The sequence below is a fragment of the Ictalurus punctatus genome, chromosome 15, assembly GCF_001660625.3.
Source record: "Ictalurus punctatus breed USDA103 chromosome 15, Coco_2.0, whole genome shotgun sequence".
Taxonomy (NCBI): Eukaryota; Metazoa; Chordata; class Actinopteri; order Siluriformes; family Ictaluridae; genus Ictalurus; species Ictalurus punctatus.
In genome coordinates, this window is record NC_030430.2 from 12077727 (window position 1) to 12090133 (window position 12407).

The 12407-nt window shown below is 41.8% G+C and overlaps 1 protein-coding gene across 5 annotated transcripts in view; it reads left to right on the top strand.

Moving 5' to 3' along the window:
* ndrg3b (ndrg family member 3b) overlaps positions 1-12407 on the top strand; it is a 69594-nt gene that overhangs the window by 24496 nt on the left and 32691 nt on the right. For all 5 annotated transcript variants that reach the window (XM_047160370.2, XM_047160372.2, XM_017487327.3 and 2 more), the window contains exon 3: positions 5444-5476. In XM_047160370.2, the coding sequence (XP_047016326.1) occupies positions 5444-5476 (33 nt within the window). The remainder of the gene's footprint in view (positions 1-5443; positions 5477-12407) is intronic.

Genomic DNA, 12407 nt, shown 5'->3' on the forward strand with positions numbered 1-12407 from the left:
CGTTATCCTGGGTTGTTAGTTATTTAAATTTTGCTTTATTGCAAAACTTTTAGATACTTTCATCTAGCAGCTCCACTCCAGATCAGCAAGAAGTTAGAACATCATCCTGACTGTAGTGAGTCAGCTTTCCACAAAGACTGCTGTAGCAATTACAAGCTACTGTTATGCCTGCGAGTGGTTGTCTTGCATGGGCTGCCAGTTTAGCCTTACCTTGCATTCAAAGAGCATCTCGGCTGCAGGAGGAGCTCACAGTTGCTAATAACGGACTTGTTTTAGTTTGTCATTAACGGTCATAGCTTGTCAGGCAATGAAACTGAAGATATGCAGGCAGGCCAGCAGATTGCTTTTTTGGCAGCTGAGAGGTCACTGTACAAGTCAGGTATTCTTTGATCATGTGACACTGGTGGAAAAATAAGGCCACGCAACCAGGTTGTTGGACAGACAGGATCTGCTTCATGTTCTTTTAAATCCAGAGAAGACATGCACTGTCCATAGTTTTTCTCTCAGGTGGCTCTTTACGATGGATCTCCTCCTCAGTTAGAACTGAATTTATTCCCATTGAGAATAGTGCAATGAGAGGGTCTGTCTGTTATACTAGTGGCCCTGCGATTGCCTGGTAGATAATAGTATGCAAAACAAATCAGTCTCCTTCATAACCACGAAGGTTTTCCCTCCACAGGGATGCACCATGGACTGCAGTGTCTGCGTGCTTACCTGCTGAACGTCCAAGCTTAAAATCTAAGGTCTTGAGCCCTGTTCAAGTATCATTTTAATTTCTTAGTTACCATTGCCTCATCTGTGGCTTTCCCAATACTGCCTACTGGGTTAACCTCTGCTGGGTTGCACTATGACACTGTTCCCCTCTTCACACCTATGGCTGAGTGGGAGGTGAATATCTGTCCCACACCATTTGTGTTGTACCTGAGGGAAATGACTAAAAGGGAATGCTGTTATGCCAGGCTGCCAGGCATTAAATTTGTTTATCTAAAAAAAATGTCCCCAGCAAAACCAGGAGGCCGGGTGGCTTCCACAACGGCACAGGGAGGCTGAGATACTTCCTCAGCTGAACATGAAAGTGGGGCAACGTCCTCAGCAGAGCATGAAAACGGGGCAACGTCCTCGGCAGAGCATGAACGCAGGGCGACGTCCTCCACGGGACAGGAGAGGGGAGCGATGTTCTCCATGAGACTCAAGGGGGGAGCGATGTTCTCCATGAGACTCAAGGGGGGAGCGAGGTTCTCCGCGAGGCCAGGAAGAGGAGCGAGGTTCTCCACGAGGCCAGGAAGAGGAGCGAGGTTCTCCGCGAGGCCAGGAAGAGGAGCGAGGTTCTCTGCGAGGCCCAAGGGAGGAACGATGCTCTCCGCGGAGCATGAGGGGGGAACGATGTCCTCTGTGGAGCAGAAAGGGGGAGCGACATACTGAGAGAAGCAAAGAAAAGGAGCGACGTCTTTAGCGGAACATGGAGGCAGAGTGACATCCTCAGTGAAGCAGGATGGCAGAGAGACGACCTCAGCCGAGCAGGAAGGCCGAGCGACGACCTCAGCCGAGCAGGAAGGCCGAGCGACGACCTCAGCCGAGCAGGAAGGCCGAGCGACGACCTCAGCCGAGCAGGAAGGCAGAGCGACGTCCTCGGCGGCGCGGGGAAACAGAGCGCTGTACTCGGCAGAGCAGGGAAGCAGGGTGACATCCTCGTCGGCGCCTGAAAGTGGAGCAACGTCCCCAGCTGAACTAGAAGGCAGAGCGAAGTCCTCTGTAAGGCCAGGGAGAGGAGCGTGGGTCTCCTCGAAGCAGAAGAGGGGAACGCTATCTGCCATGGAGCAGGGAGGCTGAGCGGCGTCCACAGCTGAACAGGGAGGCTGAGCGGCGTCCACAGCTGAACAGGGAGGCGGAGCGACGTCCTCGGCGGCGCATGAAAGCTGAGCGACGTCCTCGGCGGGGCATGAAAGCGGAGCGACGTCCTCGGCGGGGCATGAAAGCGGAGCGACGTCCTCGGCGGGGCATGAAAGCGGAGCGACGTCCTCGGCGGGGCATAATGGCTGAGCGAGATCCATAATAGGGGAGGGAGGGTGGGAGTTGGTCTCAGCCCCGACCAAAAATTCCCCCTCCCGTCGGCGTGTCCTGGCGTAATCCATTACGAATGCCGGGTGTGGCCTGGTGCATGGTCTGTCCAGCTGCGGCAGGCCTAGCATGCGGTTATTCTGCGCGAGCAGTTCATCTGTCCTTCTTCCCTGCTCCAGCAGTCCTAAATACCACTCCGCATATGCTTCAAACCAGGCATCCATCGTGGGGACCTGCTGCTTCTGATAGTTGGTCTTTCGTTCTGTCACGGTTCGGATGGTTGAGCCAGAAGCAGATGCAGACGCAGATGCAGATGCAGATAAGGACATTTATTTAAAGAAACGTACTAAGAAACAAATACACTATGAAAACTTGACTAAACACACTGTGGCAAGAAACAAACATCGAGACATGAACAACGGGAGTCTAAGACAAAGAAAAACCAGCTAATAGTGCAGACAAGGACTATATATACCCATGAGTGCTCATTAACCAAAACGTGAATCAGGTGCAGGTGGTCATGTGACAACTTGAGCAGTGCAGTGGCTGATGGGAAGTGGAGTCCAGAGTTTCTTGATACGTGACAAGCAGAACCTACAGCAGTAATTTATGTTTTTCTACTAGTTTCAGGTATGTTCATAACTTGCATTTAGCAGTCGCAACGTTAGCTGTATAGGCGTGGGGAAAGTGTCAAATTAACGAAAACTGTTTGGATAACCCCAATTTTCCGCTAGTTGAGAAAGCCATGGAGGGGTGGCCATTACTGAGCATGCAAAGAAGCTACCAAATCCAGGAACTGCATCTTTTGGCACCTTAGCGGTGGCTCAAAAAGATCCCCTCATCCTGGCAAAGTCACATTTCTACATGGCTATCTTCAGTAACGTCTTGACCACATATCAACCAGATGAGCCAGTGATTCAATTCCTCGCCAGAGACTTGGCCAAGTTAACGAAGGTAATGATTATTCTAGTATTTGATGCAGCTATTTTACTTCAAGTGTTGTTATCCAGCCTTGCATGTTTGAAGATATAAAGAGAGAAATGAATATGAAGTCACGTTATATATTATACATGTTTTCACAAAGTTCACTCAGGCATTTTATAGAGAAGGGAGGTCCAATACAGTCCACTACAGTGAGAAGAACTGCATCCACCCAGAGAAAATAAACCTAGGCCTGGGTGCAGAATCAGGCCTCAAGGTCGTGTCTATAAAAATATAATTACGGATACAGCAGATAGTTTGTTGTCATGGGTCACTTAGTACTAGCACACATCATGCCAGGGGCTACAGAGTCAGAAATAGATATAAGAATAAATAGTCCTGGAGAACAGGAAATCAAACTGCATCAAAGTGATGTCAGCCATCATTCAGAAACTGCAGGGCAAGAGTCCCTTAAAGTATCCCACAGTGAGGCAGGTGGTCTGTTAGATCCCAGCATGATGATGTCTGACCCAGACAGGTGCCAGGATAATATGATGAAACTGGTTCAGAGGTTTCTGCAAGACCTGCAATTGTCAGGGGGTGTCTCTGCTGACAGGAGAAAGTAAAGCAGTTCTAATACAATTTATTTTTGTCCAAGTATTACAATTTGTGCAATAAATTATATCTGACTTGTGTACGTATAATCAGCATGCACCAAATGACCACCAAATTCTTCTATTGTTCATTTTTGTTGTTTGTTGCAGGTGATGTGATTATTCAACAGTTTGCTGAATTCGTATCAGTTGAAGCTAGAAATGAGTCCTTTCTCTTTTGTAACATGGAGGCATATAATATGCAGGACGACACGATCATCTCCCCATGACTGATCTGTGATAGGAGTCCTCAAGGTCCCTGTTTCAAAGAAGCTGCTGGCGTCGGCTGCATCACCAAGGTCTAGATACGTAATGCACCTCGATGAGCAGAAGAGGAAGAAAATCTCTGGTGTCCAGATACAAAAGCGAAAAGCTTCAAACAAACCTACAGGGGCTGAAGAAAAAGAAGCAGGCTGTGCTCCAAGTATGTATCATCTTGAAGAAGAAGAAGAATGCTGTTCAACTTGCTGAAGAAGCTAAGGAACAAGCTGGCACCTTGATGGTACAGCTTATCAAAAAAAGAAAAATCATAAACATACTGTGGAAGTGATGCAGAGAAAAACATGGGGGAAAAATAGAAGAAGAGTTGGAGACAAAAGCTTTATTACACATTATTACAACACATTTATAACAATAATTTTTGTTTGCGCAAAACCTTAAATGTAAACTTTATATTAAAGTGTGCAAACATAATATTGGTATCATTGCATGCTTTCTGCAATTTTGTTATTGTGAAAGTGGTCTAGACCTTCTTCTCAGTGGCATTAAAAAAGTCTTAAGAAGTCTTTAATCTACATTTGTTGTTAATTAATGTCTTTAGCCAGACACATGGTTGTGGTATAATGTACTTTCTGTTATATCTCTTTTATCCTCTCATGGAACAGGAGTGATTTGCATAGCTTAACGTTTTGCTGTGTTCTGTAATCCAACATGGCAAGTAGCAGAGCCAGTTGCGATTCTGCCATCTGCTGTGTGTCGAGTTGCTTTCCTTATGCACAGGAGGTGCTACAAAAGGCCAGGATGCACCCATTACATATGTTGCAGTAAACAATGCTAGTACAAGGCTCATTTGAATTTTTGAAGGCTCAAGGAATATTCTGCAATATCAAGCATGCTGCTTGAGAAGTACCATAGCCAACTGTAAAATTTCTTCTTAGTATTTTAACGTTTCACATAATTGTTGCTCATAGAGACAAAACCGGTATAAAATTTAAGTCTGATTTGTATTTGTTATGCCCCAAGACCCAAAAGACAACCACTGTAAATATTCATAGGCCAGGGTATATGCTCAGGGCACAATTTCACTTATTTATTGTACAAGATATTATTGTTATTTTAGGGTCTTTTTTTCCCTTTTAGGTTGGATATGCAGTGCAGCATTTTATTACTCCATTGTGATGCTAAAACAATGAAACAGTAGGATGTTATTGTGACATGGAGATTTTATATTGAAGTAACTTTAATAAAGAGCCTAATTTTCTTCCTGTGCATTATAATATTCACCAGCTCAGTGTTAAACAGCACTTTTTGATCAGCTTGGTCTCTACCTCCCGGATCTCAATTCTTTGATAAAGCTTTTTTTTCTTCCAGCTTTGATGAGCCACTCGTTACCATAAGATACCAGACTGCTACTTGCAGAATGTTCCTGCTGGAATCCGGTAGAAAAGTGAAATGATACATGGATGTCATTTGAATCTACTGAAAGAATAGGAGAGGGGAGGGGAAGAATGAACGAATCAGACCTAGTTCCCTTTCAAGTCATGGATCCCTCTGTTCTCTAACTGTGAATTCTCTTTTTCGTTTCCTCACAGAATGGCCGAAACTTTCAGGACTTTGACTGTCAGGTAAGTGATTTTGCACTTTTGTCATCAGACTTGTAACATGGTATGATTTTTGTGATTGCATCCAGGGCTGCTATTCTTCAGTGCAAGGGAAGTGACTTGTGACGAGCCACTCTGTCTCAGAATGTGGTGCCTTGCAGGCCTGCCATGATAACTGCAGGGTTGTGCCTCCTCATGTTTAATCCTTCATCTATGCTTCAGGGTCTGAAAACAGCAAACGAACATCTGTGTGTGTGTGTGTTTTTAATTGTATGTGGGTGGAAGGGTAAAGCTTACTGTGTAGGCGGTTGGACTGGAAGAGAATACAAGCAAATGAATTTGTCTGAACACATATCTGCAGTTTTGTCGGACCGAAAAATAAAGTATGCATGTAACTAAGCAAGTAAGCACAAAGATTACAAATACATGAGTGTTAGTCCAGTTAGTAAGACATTTCTATAGGATTTGCATTTCCATTCCTTTTTGCCCTGACTCTCTACTTTTCAATTTTTTATTTTTTATTTTTGTCTCTTTGCTGTTGTGCTCTTTTCATGAGGACAGTACATTTTGGATCTCCTCGTTATAGTGTAAATTCAATTTCAAATGCCATCCTGTACGCATTTCACATAGAAGCTCCACATTTTAAGACCAGGCTGCAAATTATTACTCAAACAAATATGACAATAGTCTTCTCCCCCTCCCCCCAAATAAAGACAGCCATCTGCCTTTCCATGAATCTGTAATGATTGATGGTTGTGTAGGTGTTCTGAAGTCTCCAGGATTAATCAACCCACCTACCCTCATTCCCCCAACTCACATTAGTAAGCTCTCATCTTGACTCAATTTTCTCCTTAAAAAAAAAAAAGCGCACTTTGTGTCAAGGTAAACTGAGAAGGTTTTTAAGTGTTAATGTAAAATAAAAGCTATTAATGTATTGTTTGCTGACAAGTATATAGTTAACATCAGTTGTATTTATTAGAGAGGTCCCTGAAAATGTTCAGAAGGGGGCTAATTATAAATAGGAAGTCATTATAAATGTTTTGATCTCCTGCATCAGTTGTTGTAGACGTGTTCAAACAGCACAGTCAAGTCGGTCATGGTAGAAATTGGAGTGTGTGTATATGGGGGGTTTTACGGGTGCCACCAGGTGCTTGGGGAAGATAATGCTGTTCGTATGTTTTAGTCAAGATATAGACACTGGAAACATTAACCCCAGGTTATCACAAAATCTTGTGTGTGTGTGTGTGTATATATATGTATATAATATATAAATTACACACATCCAGTTTCTATCTCATGTGATTGGTGAAAGGACTATATTAAAATTAACTCTTTCTTTTTTTCTTTTTTTTTTTTTAACCTGAACTGCACATTATTCCTCTTTAGGGTTGGCAGGTCTACATACATTTCCCTCTGAAAGTACTGGAATGGCATGGCCAATTCTTTTGTTTTTACTACACACAGAAGACATTTGGGTTTGAGATCAAACGATGAATGGTAGGTCAGAATTTCAGGTCTGTGTTAAACAATTTGGAACATGGCACCTTTTGTTTGACCCCACCCATTTTTTAATAAAATATTGTATCGTGACTGACAGGTGTTTCTTGTTGCCTAGATGTGCCCTGTTCAGTGATTATTTAAGATAGATCGATCTGAATGACTACTCTTGGTTTGAGCCCTGGGTTTTGCCTGTGATGACTGCATTTGTTGTCAAAGAGGATAAACCAACATGAAGACCAGAGAGATGTCCATAGGAGAAAAGCAAGCCATTTTGAAACGGACAAAAGTAGGAAAATCTATCAAGCATTGGGCATAGCCAATAAAACATATTGGAATATCCTGAAAAAGAAAGAAGCCACTGGTAGACATAAATCAGGAAGTGAATGCGAAAATTTTGTCTCATATTTATCTTTTGATCTCTAACCCAAATGCCTTCAGTGTATAGCAAAAGCAGTAGATTTGCCTTTGTTGTTCCAGTACTTTTGGAAGGGGGATGTGTGAGTTCACCCTGGTTTCTGAATGTCTTCTGCTTCATTAGCTTGGAACAATAAAGAATATGTATGCAGTTTAAGCTATTAGTGTTGCTCACGACTCGCTGATAGAAATAAATCCATACTACAAAACCAGGCCCAATTACAGAAGAAAGTATGCATTTGTGTGGGTAAACTCACCAAGTCAGCTGGACCCTGAAGGTAAATTACAGCCTGACACTAATTAACGGAGTTTCACAGCTACATCTTCTGGAAGTATGACCTGCTGCTGTTATCCTGCACCACACGCTGACACTGTTTTTTTTAAATCCTGCAATGAAATAGTCTGAGCCTTTCAAATGTAGCTGAGCTCATTTGTTCTCATTCAAGTCCTGAAGCAAATTGCAAGTTAAGTAGCTGGGCTTGTCTTATAATCTTGAAGATGTTTCATGATTATCCAAGGAGCTTCATTAGTTCTGACTGTCTTCATGAAAGTTAAGAAGACAGCTATTGTCTAAATTCACTACTGTTTGAATGATTTATTCTAATAAATATTTATTAATCTGGATAACAAAAAAAACAAACCCTGATAGACATGTAATTGTGGTGGTATCAGATCCTGAAGTGCCTGTAATAAACACGCTGCTTTTTCTGGTTCAAGATCTGGTTAAAGCAAGCGTCTGCTAAGGGTACTGTGTTTAAATATAGCCTCCAGGAGCACACACCTGTAATGGAGTGGTCTGGTTCAATACAGTAGAGCAACCTCTATGAATAGTGAGGAGCCATTTCCTTTGACTTTTCCTTGCTTTCTGTAGTCTCTTAAAGCAGAACAATGCTTTCTGCAAACGAAGCTTTCAGTTAACTAGAAGAACAAAAAGTAGTGGTGAAGGGGTTCTTCTGTATTTATATACACACACACACACACACAAACAGTGCTCTCGAATGTTCATCTGGTGTCATTAAAATTAATGGCTATGATAGTCTCAGTAATGCACCACTCCTGCCTTATCTCATCAGGTTAGCTATAAGTCAAAACTTCTGCGACCTGTTCAGACCTGGTATTAACATAAGGTCTTAGGTGATCTGATCATGAGTAGTCAAATGTGTTTTATAATCTGATTACGTAGACTTGAGCAGGTGGTCTGGGATGCATGTGGCCACAGTATATTACATTGTAATGTGAACGGCAGCATGTTTTATTTTTTTGTTTGTTAGTGACGATTTGCTTATATTATATTAAATCTTTAGTTTACTCTGTGTACAGCTTGATACTGCTGGATAAATATACATTTTAGGTGTCAGTGAATTGGCCTCCGCATTCTCACTGTTCTTTATGATACTTCTGAAATAGCTATTTAAGAAAATAGAATGTTTTAATGCTGCTTCATGGAGAAATATTGTATGACATTACTTATAAATGTTACAAGACTTTTTGACGGCCCTGATGTTGGAATTTCAGAGCAGTGCATATGGTTGAATGGTGATGTTAAAGGAAATGTTATGCTTTATTACAGCTGTCAATAGTACAAATGGTAAGAAAGCATGCAAATAAATCCCCGTACATAAGCTTAAAACTCTTTATCTGTTGGATGTGTTCTAAAAACTGTATAAAAATGTAGCCTGTAAAATGGATAAACACACTTATTTTTGGCTAATATATTTGGGTCTGGTTTTGGGAGTTAATGAAGATGATCTAAGACACACAAAAATACCCAGTGTGTGTATAGCTATGTATCATGGCTATCCACATGTGATGGCAAGTCTGAACATCTAAAATACTCCCTCACACTGTGACTCCTGTCAGTCTCCTCCAGTAGGGGGCAGCATGAATGCAGCTAAGACTGACACGAGGCAATGAGTTAAGGCACAGAGTTTGAAGAAAGCTGAAGTATGAATTTATATTTTGATGAGATGCTCGGTAGGGATTGAAAGCTTCTTTGTAGGCCTGTCCCTAATTGTCTGTCGTTTTTGCTCTTTTTGGGATCAAATATTTAAATGTTTTTTTTTTTGTTTGGTTTTTAATTGCTGCTTTTGCCTGTAGATTAGTAGTAGTAGAACACTGTAGATTGTTCATTTATAATCTGGCTGATTAAAATTATCTTGTTCCGTCAGATTTTATTGATTTGTTTTATTAACTTTGTAACACAAAATACCTTTAACCTCATTTCAGTGCAGTTAATAACAACGTTTGATATGGTAATGAACAATTACATGCTGGATGTGATATAATAAGGTTTTAATGACCTCTCTTGAGGTGGTATAATAAGGTTTAGGTGAGCTTGCAGGATGTGGTGTAGTAATGTTTGAATGACCTTGCTGGAGGTGATGTAGTAATGTTTGAATGGCCTTGCCAGATGTTGTGTTGTAAGGTTTGAATTAGGGCTGTGTGATTAATCGATATCACAATAAAATCCCGATGTGAACACAGACGATTTATAAACCATGGAAAGGGCTGATTCTATTTTAACCTCCCCCTCAGTGTGCAAAAGTTTGCCAATCAAATTGCAGCACGCCTATAAATCTAGCATGAGGACAGAACAGAGCTGGTCAAGCACAGAAACAGAAAAGCACAGAAACGGGGAGGATGAATTCAGGCCTGTCAGACCTGTCAAACTATTGCTGCGGCAAAACAGGGTAACACCACAAATCTGTTCCGACACCTGAGACAACACCATGAAAAACTATACGAGCAAAGCATGGCGTCAAAGTCTCTCAACATAAACAAAATCACGTCCCAAACGCATTTCGGACCAGGTGAACAACAATTGGTAGCACAGGCATTTTCAATGTGTGCACTATACGAGAGGAGCTCAAAAATGCATAAAGAAATAACCAACGCCATGAGGTATCATTTATGCAAAGACATGGTGCCCGTGTACACAGTCTGTAAAGCCGACTTCCGAAAAATGATACAGACGCTTGTTAAGAGATACCAACTGCCATCGCGAATTTATTTTTCACGAGTTGTCATCCCTGAAATGTATACCAATCCCAAGGCCGGTGTTGAATTTGAGCTAAAACAAGTGTAATACAATGCAACCACTTCAGATATATGCAGAACATCGGAGCCTTATATAAGTTTAACGGTGCACTTTATCAGATGAAAAATCGATGCTTGCAAATGGCATACTTTCCTGAAAACTACGCGGGAGAAAATCCGTCTCAGGGTTTGAGAGATGCTCTGGCTTCCTGGAAACTTTGTGAGGAGCTGCAAGTGTCAATCACCACAGATAATTAATAAAACACAGTGAAGGTTGAACACAGACTGCATCTTGCAAAGTTTTTTTTCCAATCTACATTTAGAAGTACATTAGGAATTTATAAGTGAATACTGTAGCAATCATTTATTAATTCCATTTTGTTCATTTAATTCCAGTTTCCTTAAAAAATTGCAAAATGAGCCCAGATCGTCTTTTCTCATGCCGAATGATTTATTTTGCGATGACTGACTCTATACTATCCTACTTATTACAAGGCTACTGATAATTGAATTAATCTAAAAAAAAAAAAAAAAAAAAGATATATAAAATGGACATTGATATAGTGGACAATAGTGATTGATGTAGGATGGATGACCCCAGATATGCAGTAGTTAAGAAATAGACAACTAGGTGGTGCTATTGACCAATTAGAATAGACTATTCTAGATGTGATGTGACACCGAAATGCATTTATGAATGTAAAATTTGTGAGCAAGGAAATATTTTGCGGAAATCGCAATAGCTGTCAGAAAATCTTGATAGTATTTTTTAGTCCATATCACACAGCCCTAGTTTGAACGACCTTAGCTGAAGATATTGTAGTAAAGTTTGAATGACCTTGCAGGATGCGGTGTAGTAAGGTTTGAATGACCTTGCTGGAGATGGTGTAGTGAGGTTTGAATGACCTTGCTGGAGATGGTGTAGTAAGGTTTAATTGACCTTGCTGGAGATGGTGTAGTAAGGTTTAATTGACCTTGCTGGAGGTGGTGTAGTGAGGTTTGAATGACCTTGCTGGAGGTGGTGTAGTAAGGTTTAATTGACCTTGCTGGAGGTGGTGTAGTGAGGTTTGAATGACCTTCCTGGAGGTGGTGTAGTGAGGTTTGAATGACCTTGCTGGAGGTGGTGTAGTGAGGTTTGAATGACCTTGCTGGAGGTGGTGTAGTGAGGTTTGAATGACCTTGCTGGAGGTGGTGTAGTGAGGGTTGAATGACCTTGCTGGAGGTGGTGTAGTGAGGTTTGAATGACCTTGCTGGAGGTGGTGTAGTGAGGTTTGAATGACCTTGCTGGAGGTGGTGTAGTGAGGGTTGAATGACCTTGCTGGAGTAGTGGTGTAGTGAGGGTTGAATGACCTTGCTGGAGGTGGTGTAGTGAGGGTTGAATGACCTTGCTGGAGGTGGTGTAGTGAGGGTTGAATGACCTTGCTGGAGTAGTGGTGTGAGGTTTGAATGACCTTGCTGGAGGTGGTGTATCAGCAGGTGTAGTTCTTGCTGTGAAGTGGATATGTACCAGGGGAGTATAAGGCTGAGCCTTATCTGTCTTCTTACAACTCTTATGTGAACAGATAAACCAAATTAAGTAAGGAGTGATGTACAGTACTATTAAAACTTCACCCTGACACAAAGTAAATATGTCAAAATTGAAACATTTACAAATGTAAACAGTCTTAACGTAAGGGACAACTCAGATACTCCTAAAAACTACATGCTTATATCTCTCACTCTCCATGAGAAATCCTACATGAAAGTAGTGGAGTACAGCAAACCCTGGACAGTGCAGCTATACAATGCAGTTGCGCCGAGTTACAGAAGAGGCTTGGCTCAGCTAGATCTACAATATGATGGTTGCGAAGCAGTTGACGGTATTTAATATGAAAGTTGAAATTTTAGAACCTTATCTATTTGAGCACAGTGTACTGATGTGGAGGTGAGAAAGTTGGACAGACTAAAGCACTGCTGCATCACTCTTTTAAGTAGAGATGAATTCCCCCTAGCACCACTACCATCA